Consider the following 13,721-nt stretch of genomic DNA (forward strand, 5'->3'; position numbering starts at 1 on the left):
GCCTCCTGCCCATTGACAGCTGGGATAGGCTCCAGCACTCCTTCGACCCTTGTGAGGACAAGCGGCAAAAAAAATGGATGGATAGTTTACATGTACTGGTATTTTCACTTCATATCAGGGTTTCTCACCCTGGGGGGTGATTCACTCCTTGTAAGAAATGAAATGTCTATTGTCTACGTCTATGAATGAAGTGCTTATTATATTAAATGTGTACTATTCCATTTACAATAAGCTGTAGTTGAAAAATAAATTGTTGGAAAATGATTTTTTTCTCTTAAAATCTGATCTTAGATGAAAAATATTAACAAAAATCAACCAATAATGTTCCAAAAATATAATTGATTTGGTAACTTAACATTGAAACCTGACCTGAATGAGACAAAACGATGTAATTTTCAGCTTTAGCAATGCACAATTGTTTTAAAACCGTTGATAAAATATAGACAATTTACAAAAAGAGTGTAACTTTACATTTGGAAATCAGGCTTTGTGTGTTCTCTTATTCTTTTATTTATTATTTTTGTGTATTCTTGACCTGCAACATTTGGAGCTAATACACACTGCAGTGAGATCCAATATGAAATCTTATCAATCCAATGACAAAGTACAATAAATACACCGTATGGTATTGTGGTTGTGTTTTGCAATGCTGTACAAATGTACTGTATCCTACCAAAAGGTCCCAAATATTATCCATCTCTAATATTGTGCTCACGTGTAGCTCAAAATGTCAAGTAATTCAATTCATTGGAAAGGCTTTTTTAAATGTACTTTTTTTAACTGCTCTTGTAGTGCCTCGTGGGTGTATTGTTCCAATTTGACCTATCGGCGCTTCAATTGGAGTCAATGTCTGCGAAGTTGTGTGCGCTGCATATTTCATCCATTTGACAACCGGCGCATATGCCACAGCAGATCGAATCACGATTTCATTTACTGCACAGTAATCCACGGCGTTTGTGCTCCATAATAATTACAAGCAGCAAATGATTTGTGCTATCTGTATTGACGTTGCGCATCTGCACTCGTTGAAGAGCGGAGTGATTTTTTTTTTTTTTTTTTTTTTTGAACAGCAAGAGAATAATCACTTCCTGTTGAAAGTCCGCTTAATCAGTTGACATATCAATTTGCTCGAGGCATTTGATTAATTGATTCTTCTTCTTTGCCACCTTTACCCATTTTTCTGCCCCCTTTCCCTTTCTTCACAACCCCCCACCCGCTATTGATCACTACACCTTTCTTACCTTTTTCTACTATCCAATAATTGCCATCTTTTTTTCCGTCTTCCTCGCAAACTTCGGCTAACCCTGCCACTAATCCTCCGCCGCCCCCCCTCCCCAAAATCCCGATCAGTCCCCCTCACTCTGCCCCCCGCCCCCTCCCTCGCACTGGTAGCAGAGCCCCAACTGAGCCGCTCCCCTCGATGCCCGCTGCCCCCCAGCAGATAGGGGGTATGGTGTGGGACTTCCTGGGAAAGTGAGTGCTCTGCCCTGGCGCTCGAGCTCGGCGCTGCGGTCTGCCGGAACGAGCGACGCCCGTGGTCACGTGACACAAACATCCCTACGTTATTGTTTGAGCTGACGTTTGTTTTTTGCTAAAGTATGCTTGCTTTGCTGCCGTGTGTTGATTTTTCATTGCTTCAGACAGGCTCATTTATTAGTTTCCCAACTCATCCATAATCATACTCATAAATTGGATTGGCCAGTGTTTGTGTACACAGTACTAAATGTTCATTATATTTGTTATTTTGCACGTGGCATCTGCAAATCAGCAAAGAATTTTTGGGGAAGTCCACTCTGAATATGTTTGACAGATTAATATACAGCATGTGTTCAAAAGTCTTGGGACACCTCTGCAGTTCATTCATCAGTTCATGTGTCAGTGGCCCTTTGATCTGACGTCTTCATTTGACCAAGACATTTTGGACAGCGCAAAGGCCCGAATAGGTGCAGCTGAAGAGGTCGGGCATGACAGGGTTTCACCTTTAACCCCCTCCAGGTCCAACATTTGGGACAAAGTGTTTCAGGAAAGAGTGGAAACTGTTCTAGCTGGGGGGAGGGAGGGTGGGATGTAATTTAGTAGCACAAAAAAAAGAATCACATCAGTAAAATCTTACCTCTTGGCAAGCTGTCACCTTGATGTGATTTATTTTTATTTCTTCGAATTTACCTGCTACAGGTTTTAGTAGAGGGCGGCACGGTGGGTTCTGAGGTTCAATCCCGGACCCGCCTGTGTGGAGTTTGCATGTTCTCTCCGTGCCTGCGTGGGTTTTCTCCCACATCCCAAAATGCAACATGAAAAATTAATTGGACACTCTAAATTGCCCCTAGGTGTGATTGTGAGTGCAGCTGTTTGTTTCCATGTGGCTGGCGACCAGTTCAGGGTGTACCCCGCCTCCTGCCCGTTGACAGCTGGGATAGCCTCCAGCACTCCCCCGCGACCCTCGTGAGGATAAGCGACAAAGAAAATGGATGGCTGGATGAAGTTTTAGTAGAAGTACTCTTATTCCCAAAGTTTTGTTTTAATGTGCAGTGTTTTTGTGATGGGTGTAAATGGAGAAACAGTCAATGTAAATCTGCGCAAAGGCGATTTACACAAAATTTTGGTAAATTCATAGATGAGCTCAAGCCGTCATATTTAAGTCGGGGGGAGGTCTTTGCCAAACGTGGGGGTGATCACAGCCAATTGCATGTCCAATCAACGTGGTTTCTCTCTCATTCACTCACGGTAGACCAGTGGTTTTCAAACTGGGTGGCACCGCCCCCTTCACCCCCCACCCCCACCCACCCCGGTGGAAAAAAAATCAACCAGGGTTTGGGGGGAGGGGCTCTGAACTTTTCATCTCCAAAAAGGTAGGGCACGCCCAAAAGTTTGGGAATCACTGCAGTAGACAATCACCTACACCCATAGCTCATCTGACCATTGACATGGTTTCAAAAATATAATAATAATAACAATGTGTTTCAGAATTGTGAGTCAGAGGGTTTGATGCCCACTGTTCATATATTTATGAATAAAATGCATCTGACACCAGCACGGCTCCGCAGATGCACCGTCTACAAAAATAGAGCCCAATATGGATGACATATGCGTGTGTGGTGTTGGCCATTGTTATGCTTCCCACCGTGTGCTTCGCTCCCCATTTTAATTTCCGGCCACCCATCCATTCACCTCAAATACACAACCCCCACCCCACCCCCATCCCCCAATGTTTTTTCCAAGTGTTGCCCACCCCACCCCACCTAATTTGCTCCAACTGATAATGTGCTGCCCAATGGCTTGCATGCAAAGGGGGGGGGGGGGCTGCTGTGCACAAGCTCCACATGCTCATGGGTGGGTGGGGGGGGCTTTTATAGGTATGGTCCACATTCAATTCCCCGGTCCCTCAAACACGCATCCCTAACTCGTTCTCTCCCCGGCTCTCTCCAGTCCGTTGAGTTCCATTTTTCCGCCCCCTAAACTCCCTCCCCCCCCTCTCCTTTAACCGGGCTGATCTTTGCTGTTTGACTGCATGTGTGCTCCCCCTTGTAGGCTTGGCAGCAGATGCACACGGTTCCGAGATTTCAAGTGAAATTGCATCGTGCAAATACGACGCCCTCACAGACTTTGCGTCGTTTCCCCCGTGTTGTTTGACGATGAACTTAAGCACATTTTCTACCAAGCAGTGCGGCTTCATTTTTGTTTTAAAACTTGGGAAACGTACTCCACAGTCTTGGCGGCGCCCAAGGGCGGAGCTTGAGTCACGACTGTCTGTCGATTGGTCAGTCGTGACTTAGATCCAGCTGCATTACCAACATTTTGCGGAGGAATTTGAGAAATACAGTTATGCCTTAAAATATTACATTTTATAGTTTTTATTGAGATGCGAGAATGAATCAGTTTGTGTATCATGATTTAAAATCAGATTCGTTGTGCTGAGCCTTCTGGCGAAGTTGCCCTGGTGACCCGTAGGCAATATAATACCACAGTCATATACACATATATGACATTTAGTACTGCTTATTTTTTTATTTTTGTACGGGATAAAAAAAAAATACATGTTTTCTGTCTAAATGTGTTGCTCCGCCATTTGTGTTCAAATATACGTTGCGTCTAAAATGCTTATCATAGCATGTCAATGGCATTTTGCATTGTTTGTTAGCATCAAGCTAAATGACCTTTCCTTGGGCAAACTGTGCAGTTGATTTAAATATACAATTTGTCATTCGTTGTTTAATTTGACAGAAAACCTCTGCTGGGAATGATATTAAACATTTTGAAGCCTTTATTTCATTAATTACTAAGTATCTTAAGTTTGGGTTCGCAAATCAAAGCAAAAAATTAAAAAGAAGAAAACACGCCCAAATATCAGGGCGTATCTCTGAAAATCTTCGGATTCAGTTTACTCATATTCCAAGGCACAACTGCATTATATTTGAAGTGGCATGAACAGTAATTCACTTAAAAAAAAGCATCACATGTAAACATTCAGTTTTGTCGTGAGCAAAAATGGACACGAATTAATGTGGTGATGTTATTAAAATACATGACATGAAGTAGTCTATGCCAGGGGCGTCGAATACTTGATGTCATCTTCAGGCACAATATGGCGCAGTCAGTTAACGCCGTATGCAATGTTTTTCATTTAGTTGTTTAATGTTTATCGCTTAGATGCATTTTTGATACAAATAACATAATGACGGCTTCACTCGTGTGTTTACATCCCATCCATTCGTGACTATATTTCTCATTCCAGCGTCGCGTTCCAATTTCCAAAATGAATTTGGCGTATGTTGTAGGAATATGACACTTGACATGATTTTACTATAATATTAGTGAATTCAATTAGTAATATTCATTATTATTATTGTATAATAAGTCAGAAAACTTCAAATCCTGCCAATACATTTGAACTATTACTGCTGGGTGGAAACGTGACTTGAGTGTCTTCCTTATGTTCTGGGTCTAATGTCCTGTCTTTCTTTTTTTTGTTTGTTTTTTTGTTTTTTCTCAAATTTCATGTCCTGCTTCCAATATTTTCTCCACTTGTCCTGTCGTGTCTTCTCTTCTGCCATTTCCTCCCCCACCCTCCCCCTTCCCGTCTGCAGTCTAGCTCCCAGGTAGGCAACAACATGACACCCCACTTCCATCTTACCGGTGACCGCTGTTCTAACTCCCGTGTTCCAACGTGTAAATCTCTTCCCATTGCTAACACGAATCCATGCGTGACGTGTGATTTCATGACCGGCACTATTCAGAAACTAATTTTTATTCCAAACGCAACCGATCCTTCATGCCACTGCTTGGTTGTTGTCAAGAATGTGTTTCCTGGAAGAGAAATACTTCAGTGCCAAAGAGTCGCTCTTAATCACGGGTGCTTTCACAGACAAGGAGGCAAAGACCCGACCAAGAAAGGCGCCAACATCAAACTGGGCCCACAGGGGGACAAGAAAGGCTTGGGACAGGACCCTCGGAAGGACAGCTCCTTGGAAGGCGGACACCATTCCAAGGTGGGTTTCTATTCATCGTTGGCGCACCTGCTATGTCGTACAATACTCATACTTGTACTCGTACAGTAATGACCTCGCATGTGAGAAAGGAGAGTCACAGTTCCTGACACACTTCCTCAAAAGAGAACCTTGAACCACAGTACGTGCACTCACGTGGAAGCTGTTGGGGACCACAGCTCTCACCCAGGCACTCGCAGTCTGAGTCACAGATCTTCTTCTTCTTTTCCTTTCGGCTTGTCCCGTTAGGAGTCGGCACAGCGTGTCATCTTTTTCCATCCAAGCCTATCTCGTGCATCCTCCTCTCTTAACACCCACAGTCCTCACGGCCTCCCTCACAACATCCATCCACCTTTTCTTTGGTCTTCCTCTCACTCTTTTGCCTGGCAGCTCCATCGTACTAGCACCCTTCTACCGATATCCTCAATCTCTCACCTCTGGGCATGTCCAAAACATCAAAGTCTGCACTCTCCAACCTTGTCTCCAAACCATCCAACTTTGGCCGTCCCTCTAATGAGCTCATTTCTAATCCTATCCGACCTGTTCACTCCGAGCGAGAACCTCAACATCTTCATTTCTGCCACCTCCAGTTCTGCTTCCTGTTGTCTCTTCAGGACCACCGTCTCTAATCTGTACATCATGGACCGGCCTCACCACTCATCACAAACTTTTCCCTTCATCCTAGCAGAGACTCTCCTGTCACATAACACACCGGACACCTTCCGCCAGCTGTTCCAACCTGCTTGGACCCGTTTCTTCACTTCCTTACCATAATTGCCACATGGAAAAGGGTTTAGGGTTAGGGTTAGGTTTTGTGTTCAAATGTGATGAATGTGTTTAATAAGTATAATTTATTACAAGTATGATTTTAATACATGGGTGCTCAATGTGTCGACTGGTCAATCAGTAGGCAGTCTTGGTTGATTGCGGGACGGCGTACCCCCGAAAAAAAAAAGGACCTCAGCCAATGTTCCCTCTAAACTGCATGCATGCGGAATTGTGCATCGCTGATGAAGTCTCTTCTCAGATATTCTGGGTTGCGCGCGCAAAAAAAATCCAATGCAAATTGAAAGTATAACATCCAGCTATTCAATTTGTGGGATTTTGCAATGTGATTCAATGAGTGAGGGATGACTGGTTGTTACATCCAATGGCACACTTCACATACGTACTGTAAAAAATGAAAAGAAGAAGCCACTGGTTTCTTTTAGGCAGCACACGGAACCTTCTCGAACAACGACTGCTGCTCCGCCACACTTTGTATTCTCTAGTTTATCTTACACCCGCACCCATCCCTGCTCTTAAAGACATACACTCATAATTACAAATGTTACAGTAGTTACCCAGCCCATCAATGTGTTTTATAAAGACAGCGTCCACCACCGCTGCCTTAGTTAGCAACACAGTCTGGGCAATGTTGAGCCCAGATGTGCTGCTTATGTTTACTTTCAATATTAATGGAGAAAGTTGAAAAAAAATGCTGTTGTTTTCAGATGCAATGACTGTCGGAGTTTGTGAATAATCAAAGAAAAAGTGGTTAAACCGGATGAGATTTTCTCTTTTCCAAGTGGGAAAGTTCTGGTCTGAAACCAAAGTAGAAAGTCCAGGATGAGTTGGTGTGTCATTTTAAAATTCCACCTTGGCACGGCCCGATCCAAGATGAAAGCACAGAAAATACAGTGCACAAAAAGATAATTCTGTATTTTACATATAGGAGGCAACATAACATTAACCTTAAAACAGTTTGGGAGCATAATCATCATCATCATCATCCCCCCCCCCCCCCATCGTCGGGAGCTCGCGAGAGGCTGGCTGCCCAAAAAGTAGATCTTGGGGTAAAAAAGTCTGGCCACCCCTGATTTAATATGTTTGTTCCAAGCAATGGGCGCCAAATCTCAGCGCTACTTCTTGGGTACTGAATAATGTGGAGGGCTACGAGTTCCACACACTTTTGAACAGCTCAAATTGCCTTTAATTATATACTCTTATAATCATTGAGAGAGATTTATCAATGTGGATAGATGGATTATTTTAATAATTTCAAAGAATAGTTAGTTTGGAAACAGAGCCATGAATATGTAACTATTTTATACATAAATATCTACACGTCTTTGCATTTTCAAATGATAAACTGTTCCCAAGTGCCTTATATGGTTAAGCAATGGAAATTATGACTGCGCTCACGCTGAACTCGCGTTGTCTGTCGCTAAGCTGGAGGACCTGATGAACACACTGGAGAGGACGCGGCAGGAACTGGATTCCACCAAGCAGCGCCTCTCGTCCACGCAGCAATCCCTGCAGGAACGGGACAGCCACCTCACCAACATGAGGCAAGAGCGCAGGAAGCAGCTGGAGGAGATTCTGGAGATGAAGTGAGGGTCATCGCCCTGCTCTCCTCTTTTTGTGTGTGTGTGTGTCTGTGTTGGGGGGGTTTGTTTCTGAATTTGAGCACAAGTGGTCTCCCTGTGTCGCTGTTTGCAACAACCAAATTTGTTCACTGGATGCAGGTCACGTTTGATGGACAAACAGTGACAGTAGAGGCGAGTCTGCTGACGTTCATTTCGCCGGCGCACAACTTTTCCAGAGGATAGACCAGTTGCCGGGCAACCAGCCGAGGCGGTAGAAAGTCGCTGCGTAGGAGCAGATTCATTTGAATTCCATGAGTTATTATTTAGAGAATTTATTTTTTTAATCCAGCAGTGCAGTGCGCTCGCGATAAGGACACCTGCCCAACATTTGCAAGGTTCTGGGTTTGTCGGCATTTGTGTGTTCCAAATTGATTGTGTGGGTTTTCTCCAGGTGTTTCAGCTTCGTCCCACATTTCAAAAACACACATTAGATCCGGAGCAGAATTAGCGACACCGTCGAGCGTTACCAATCTGGAAAATCCCCAACAATTAGAGATCATGCACGTGACGTCACCATTTTCACGGCGCCATATTGCCGGTCAAACAGAGCTGCTCGACATTGTGGGAGACATTTGAACCGGAGAGATCGCTTCATTTCAGGTAGGAATTATTCTTCTCAATCTCAAATTACCAAAAAGTATTGCCAAATTGACTCATTTGAGAACAATGCATATGTAAAAAAAGAAAATAAACCATCTGTCGGAGCGAGGTGTATATGTGGCAGCGATACGCTTCCGTGTACGGAGGAACTGAATCTGTCCTCTCTTTTTTTTTTTTTTCCCGATCATAGTTAATGAATGCGAGTCTGTGTAAAAGCAGGGGTCATTTATTTAAATATTAGTATTTGTATCGAAAAAATCTGAGTGGCTCCATCAATATGTGGGATTTATTCCTGATCAGAACAGCTCCAGCAAAAAAAAATTCATATGCGTCGAAACTTTTCAACGCTTTCAAACTTTTCCGTGTAAATCTCAATGACTTTCTCACCAGATCCATGTGTAGACAAGCGACAACCGGATTAACAGTCCAAGTTCTTATCGGGGAAAACATCAACTTTGGCATTAAATATGGGTATTTTATGCCAAGTGTCTCTCATTTTTCCACGTACTTTCATTTATTATCACCTTCTCAATGTTTAACGGTATCAGACAAAACGGTGGATGTCATGCTATAAAACGTATTTTCTGCAACAATGCTTTGTTCAACCGGCAATATGGCAAGTCACGTGACTTTATGACATAAATGCACGGCCTCTATAGTCGGTCACTCACACCCTCACATCTGGCTCACGTGTACCAGCTCAATGGGAAAATTACGACCCCTATTGTTCTTTTCGGGGAACAGCATTTGGAGGCACCGCACAGTTTAATTTTATTCAGCTACAAAAATCACGGCATGATTGTAGCTTTATTATAATAATACAAAGAGAAGAAAGAGAGCATCTGGAAATTACAGTCTTGGCTCCGGCTCACAGGAACCCCTGACGACGATGATCCAATAGAGAAGAGCCGGATGGATGAATCAAAATGTATCTATTTTTTACCTCACTGTGTCGTCTGATGGTCTCTGCTCGTGCACTTCCATTTGACCCGAAAGGCGAACCCCACTTTGTCGGACGACGATTTGATGATGATCCTCATCATATATGTTTTTTTATTATTCCTTCCAGACAGCAAGCTCTGCTCGCCGCAATCAGTGAGAAAGATGCAAATATTGCGCTGCTGGAACTGTCCGCCTCCAACAAAAAGAAGACCCAAGAGGAGGTCATGTCCCTGAAGAGGGAGCGGGACAAACTGATGCACCAACTGAAGCAGCACGTTCGTATTACAGCGCACCCCTCGGAAAAATTCATCCATGAAATCATCACGAATGATAATCCTGCTTTTGTGACCCGTAGACTCAAAGCCGAATGAAGCTGATCGCCGACAACTTTGAAGATGAACAATATCACCCGCACGGTCCGCACCACCCCCAGTCTCAGCCCCCGCACCCCCAGCAGCAACCTCAGACCCAGTACGCCCACCCTCCCCACGCCCAGCAGCTCCCGTACGCGCACACCCCTCACATGCAGCATCCGCAGGCCGCCCCTCAGCACCCTCACCCCCAGCAGGCGCAGCTCCAGTACCCTCACGCTCAACACCCGCAGCACTCGCAGCACCCTCAAGCACCCCCACAGCACTCGCAGCACCCGCGCCCCCCGCAGCCCCAACACCCGCATCTCCAGCATCCCCCGCAGCATCCGCACGGACACCCCCCGCCGCAGCACCCGCATCCCCAGCACCCGCACGGCCCCCTCCAACAGGGGCCTCACCCTCAGCACCCCCAACATCCTCAGCACCCCCAGCACCCCCAGCACCCCCAGCACCCTCAGCACCCCCAGCACCCTCAGCACCCTCAGCACCCCCAGCACCCTCAGCACCCTCAGCACGCTCAGCACCCCCAGCCCCAACACCACGGGCAGCACCCACGCCATCCGTCGCCTCATCATCGCGGGGGGCCGGGCCGAGGTCCCCCACATGCTGGCCATCGCCCTTCCCCGGACCAGGTTAGAACTCTACACTTTCCGTTCATGCTCCGTACCGAGGATGTGCTGGCGCCTAGCTTAGCTGATGGGTACACCCGGAAATGGTCACCAGCCAATCACAGAGCGAAACAAACAACCATTCGCACTCGCAATCACACCTACGGGCAATTTAGAGTCTCCAATTCATGTATGTTTTTGGGATGTGGGAGGAAACTTCAAGTAGCCTGAAAAAACCCACGCAGGCACAGGTAGAACGTGCAAACTCCACACAGGCGGGGCCGGGATTTGAACCCTGGTCCTCAGAACTGTGAGGCAGATGCTTTAAGCAATTGTTCCGCCATGCTGCCATTCGTCAAATTTAGAAAATAAAGTGATTTTCACGTTTCAGCGACTTTAAGTAAGCACACTTTACTAATATTTTGCAAATTACACGACAGAATATTTTGCCCATGTTTCATGTTATGTTTTTTGTTGCTGCATCCCATGCCAGCGATGTAACAACATTTCTTCTTTTTTGTCCTTCTTCCGAATGCGTAACATCACCAGGATGACGAGGAGGGCATATGGGCATAAACGTTGCCATGACAACCAAAGTACAAAACTTCTTTTGAGGGGTGAGGTCATTTCATTTGATAGTTCCGCTCCGTTTTCCAATTTGTTATTGACCGAGTAAATCGTTGTTGTTGTTCTGATGACTCAGCCACGACGGAGGGAGAGCAGCCAGACCATGACGTTGAAATACCAAGAAGTGTATTACCTTTACTCGCCAAGAAGACCTTTCTTTTTGTTTTTGTTCTTTTTGGTTTGTTTGGTTTTTTGGAGGAAGTCAGGCAAGTCGGGTGCCGGGAGAGTGAGAGCACAACAGGTAAGCGCAAATCACAAATGATGCTTTAAGTGTGTGTTGTGTGTGTGTGTGTGTGTGTGTGTGTGTGTGCATGTATATATATTTGTCTGCAAGAACATAAAAGGGGGGGAAAAGTGCATATGATTTTCTCATTATATTGGATTATATGTACGGGTGGGCCTATCAAATGGATTTGATGATTTGCAATATATTAATATAGTTTAATCACATTTTAAACATATCACTATTTGTTCTAAGAAGCAAAATTTTTTTAAATTGAATGGATTTTACTGAACTATTTTACTGTGTCAAATGCATTTAATTACATTTCCCAACGTAATGGAAAAAAAAAAGTTGAAAATGTCTCTGGCCAAAAAAAAAAAAAAAAGTTAAATTGTCATTTTAGGACTTTTTTTTTTTTTTGCTTAGTGAAAAAAAAAGTTGAAAATGTCTCTGGCCAAAATTACATATATATAAAAAAGTTAAATTGTCATTTTAGGACATTTTTTGTTTTTTGGGTTTTTGCTTGAGTGAAAAAAAAAGTTGACAAGTCTCTGGCCAAAATAAAAAAAAAAGAAAAAAGTTAAATTGTCATTTTAGGACATTTTTTGTTTTTGTTTTTTTGTTTTTTTTGCTTAGTGAAAAAAAAAGTTTGAAAATGTCTCTGGTCAAAATTAAAAAAAAAAGTTAAATTATCATTTTAGGACTTTTTTTTTTTTTTTGCTTGGTGAAAAAAAAAATTTGAAAATGTCTCTGGCCCAAATAAAAAAAAAAGTTAAATTGACATTTTAGGACATTTTTTGTTTCGGGGGTTTTTGTTTTTTTTTTTGCTTAGTGAAAAAAAAGTTGAAAATGTCTGTCCAAAAAAAAAAAAAAGTTACATTGTCATTTTAGCACATTTTTTGTTTTTGTTTTTTTCTTTTTTTTGCTTGGTCAAAAAAAAATTGAAAATGTCTCTGGCCAAAATTTAAAAAAAAAAAGTTAAATTGTCATTTTATGACATTTTTTGTTTTTTTCTTTTTTTTGGTTAGTGAAAAAAAAAGTTGAAAATGTCTCTGGCCAAAATAAAAAAAAAAAAAGTTAATTTGTCATTTTAGGACATTTTTTGTTTTGGTTTTTTTCTTTTTTTGCTTGGTGGAAAAAAAAAATTGGAAAATGTCTCTGGCCAAAATAAAAAAAAAAGTTAAATTGTCATTTTAGGACATATTTGTTTGTTTGTTTTTTTTACTTGGTGGAAAAAAAAAATTGGAAAATGTCTCTGGCCAAAATAAAAAAAAAGTTAAATTGTCATTTTAGGACATTTTTTGTTTTTGTTTTTTTTCGTTTTTTTGCTTGGTAAAAAAACAGTTGACAAGTCTCTGGCCAAAATAAAAAAAAAGAAAAAAGTTAAATTGTCATTTTAGGACATTTTTTGTTTTTGTTTTTCGTTTTTTTTGCTTAGTGAAAAAAAATTTGAAAATGTCTCTGGTCAAAATTAAAAAAAAAAAGTTAAATTATCATTTTAGGACTTTTTTTTTTGTTTTTGCTTGGTGAAAAAAAAAATTGAAAATGTCTCTGGCCCAAATAAAAAAAAAAGTTAAATTGACATTTTAGGACATTTTTTGTTTCGGGGTTTTTGTTTTTTTTTTTGCTTAGTGAAAAAAAAGTTGAAAATGTCTGTCCAAAAAAAAAAAAAAAAAGTTAAATTGTCATTTTAGCACATTTTTTGTTTTTGTTTTTTTCTTTTTTTGCTTGGTGAAAAAAAAATTGAAAATGTCTCTGGCCAAAATTAAAAAAAAAAAGTTAAATTGTCATTTTATGACATTTTTTGTTTTTTTCTTTTTTTGGTTAGTGAAAAAAAAAGTTGAAAATGTCTCTGGCCAAAAATTTAAAAAAAAAAGTTAATTTGTCATTTTAGGACATTTTTTGTTTTGGTTTTTTTCTTTTTTTGCTTGGTGGAAAAAAAAATTGGAAAATGTCTCTGGCCAAAATAAAAAAAAAGTTAAATTGTCATTTTAGGACATATTTGTTTGTTTGTTTGTTTTTTTACTTGGTGGAAAAAAAAATTGGAAAATGTCTCTGGCCAAAATAAAAAAAAAAAGTTAAATTGTCAATTTAAGACAGTTTTTTTTTTTTTTTTGCTTAGTGAAAAAAAAAGTTGAAAATGTCTGGCCAAAATTAAAAAATAAAAATATGCAGACAAATATATATATATATATATATATATATATATATATATATATATATACTGTATATACACACACACACATTTACATACAAAGTTTTTTTTTTTTTGCTTAAGAACTCCACAATTATTGTCTTTAAATGGTTTGTGTTTTGGTTCAGCTCTCAATATATACTGTAGCACATTTTCTTTATTTCTTATCATTTCTTTTTCTTGTTCTACAAAAAGTGGTTGGTCTCCAGTCCAGAGCAAAAACTTAGCAAGTGCATTTGCCTTCCACCAGTGTTTTATACTATTC

At 41.4% G+C, this 13,721-nt stretch overlaps 1 protein-coding gene across 1 annotated transcript in view; it reads left to right on the plus strand.

The window, feature by feature from the left end:
* erc2 (ELKS/RAB6-interacting/CAST family member 2) overlaps positions 1–11,251 on the plus strand; it is a 38,059-nt gene extending 26,808 nt beyond the window's left edge. The window contains exons 11-16 of the mRNA XM_061833266.1: positions 5,363–5,486; positions 7,695–7,855; positions 9,561–9,708; positions 9,789–10,436; positions 10,962–11,029; positions 11,116–11,251. Of these exons, the coding sequence (XP_061689250.1) occupies positions 5,363–5,486; positions 7,695–7,855; positions 9,561–9,708; positions 9,789–10,436; positions 10,962–10,988 (1,108 nt within the window). The 3' untranslated portion in view covers positions 10,989–11,029; positions 11,116–11,251. The remainder of the gene's footprint in view (positions 1–5,362; positions 5,487–7,694; positions 7,856–9,560; positions 9,709–9,788; positions 10,437–10,961; positions 11,030–11,115) is intronic.
* Positions 11,252–13,721: the final 2,470 nt, after the last annotated feature.

Source organism: Syngnathoides biaculeatus, chromosome 10 (assembly GCF_019802595.1).
Source record: "Syngnathoides biaculeatus isolate LvHL_M chromosome 10, ASM1980259v1, whole genome shotgun sequence".
Classification (NCBI taxonomy): domain Eukaryota; kingdom Metazoa; phylum Chordata; class Actinopteri; order Syngnathiformes; family Syngnathidae; genus Syngnathoides; species Syngnathoides biaculeatus.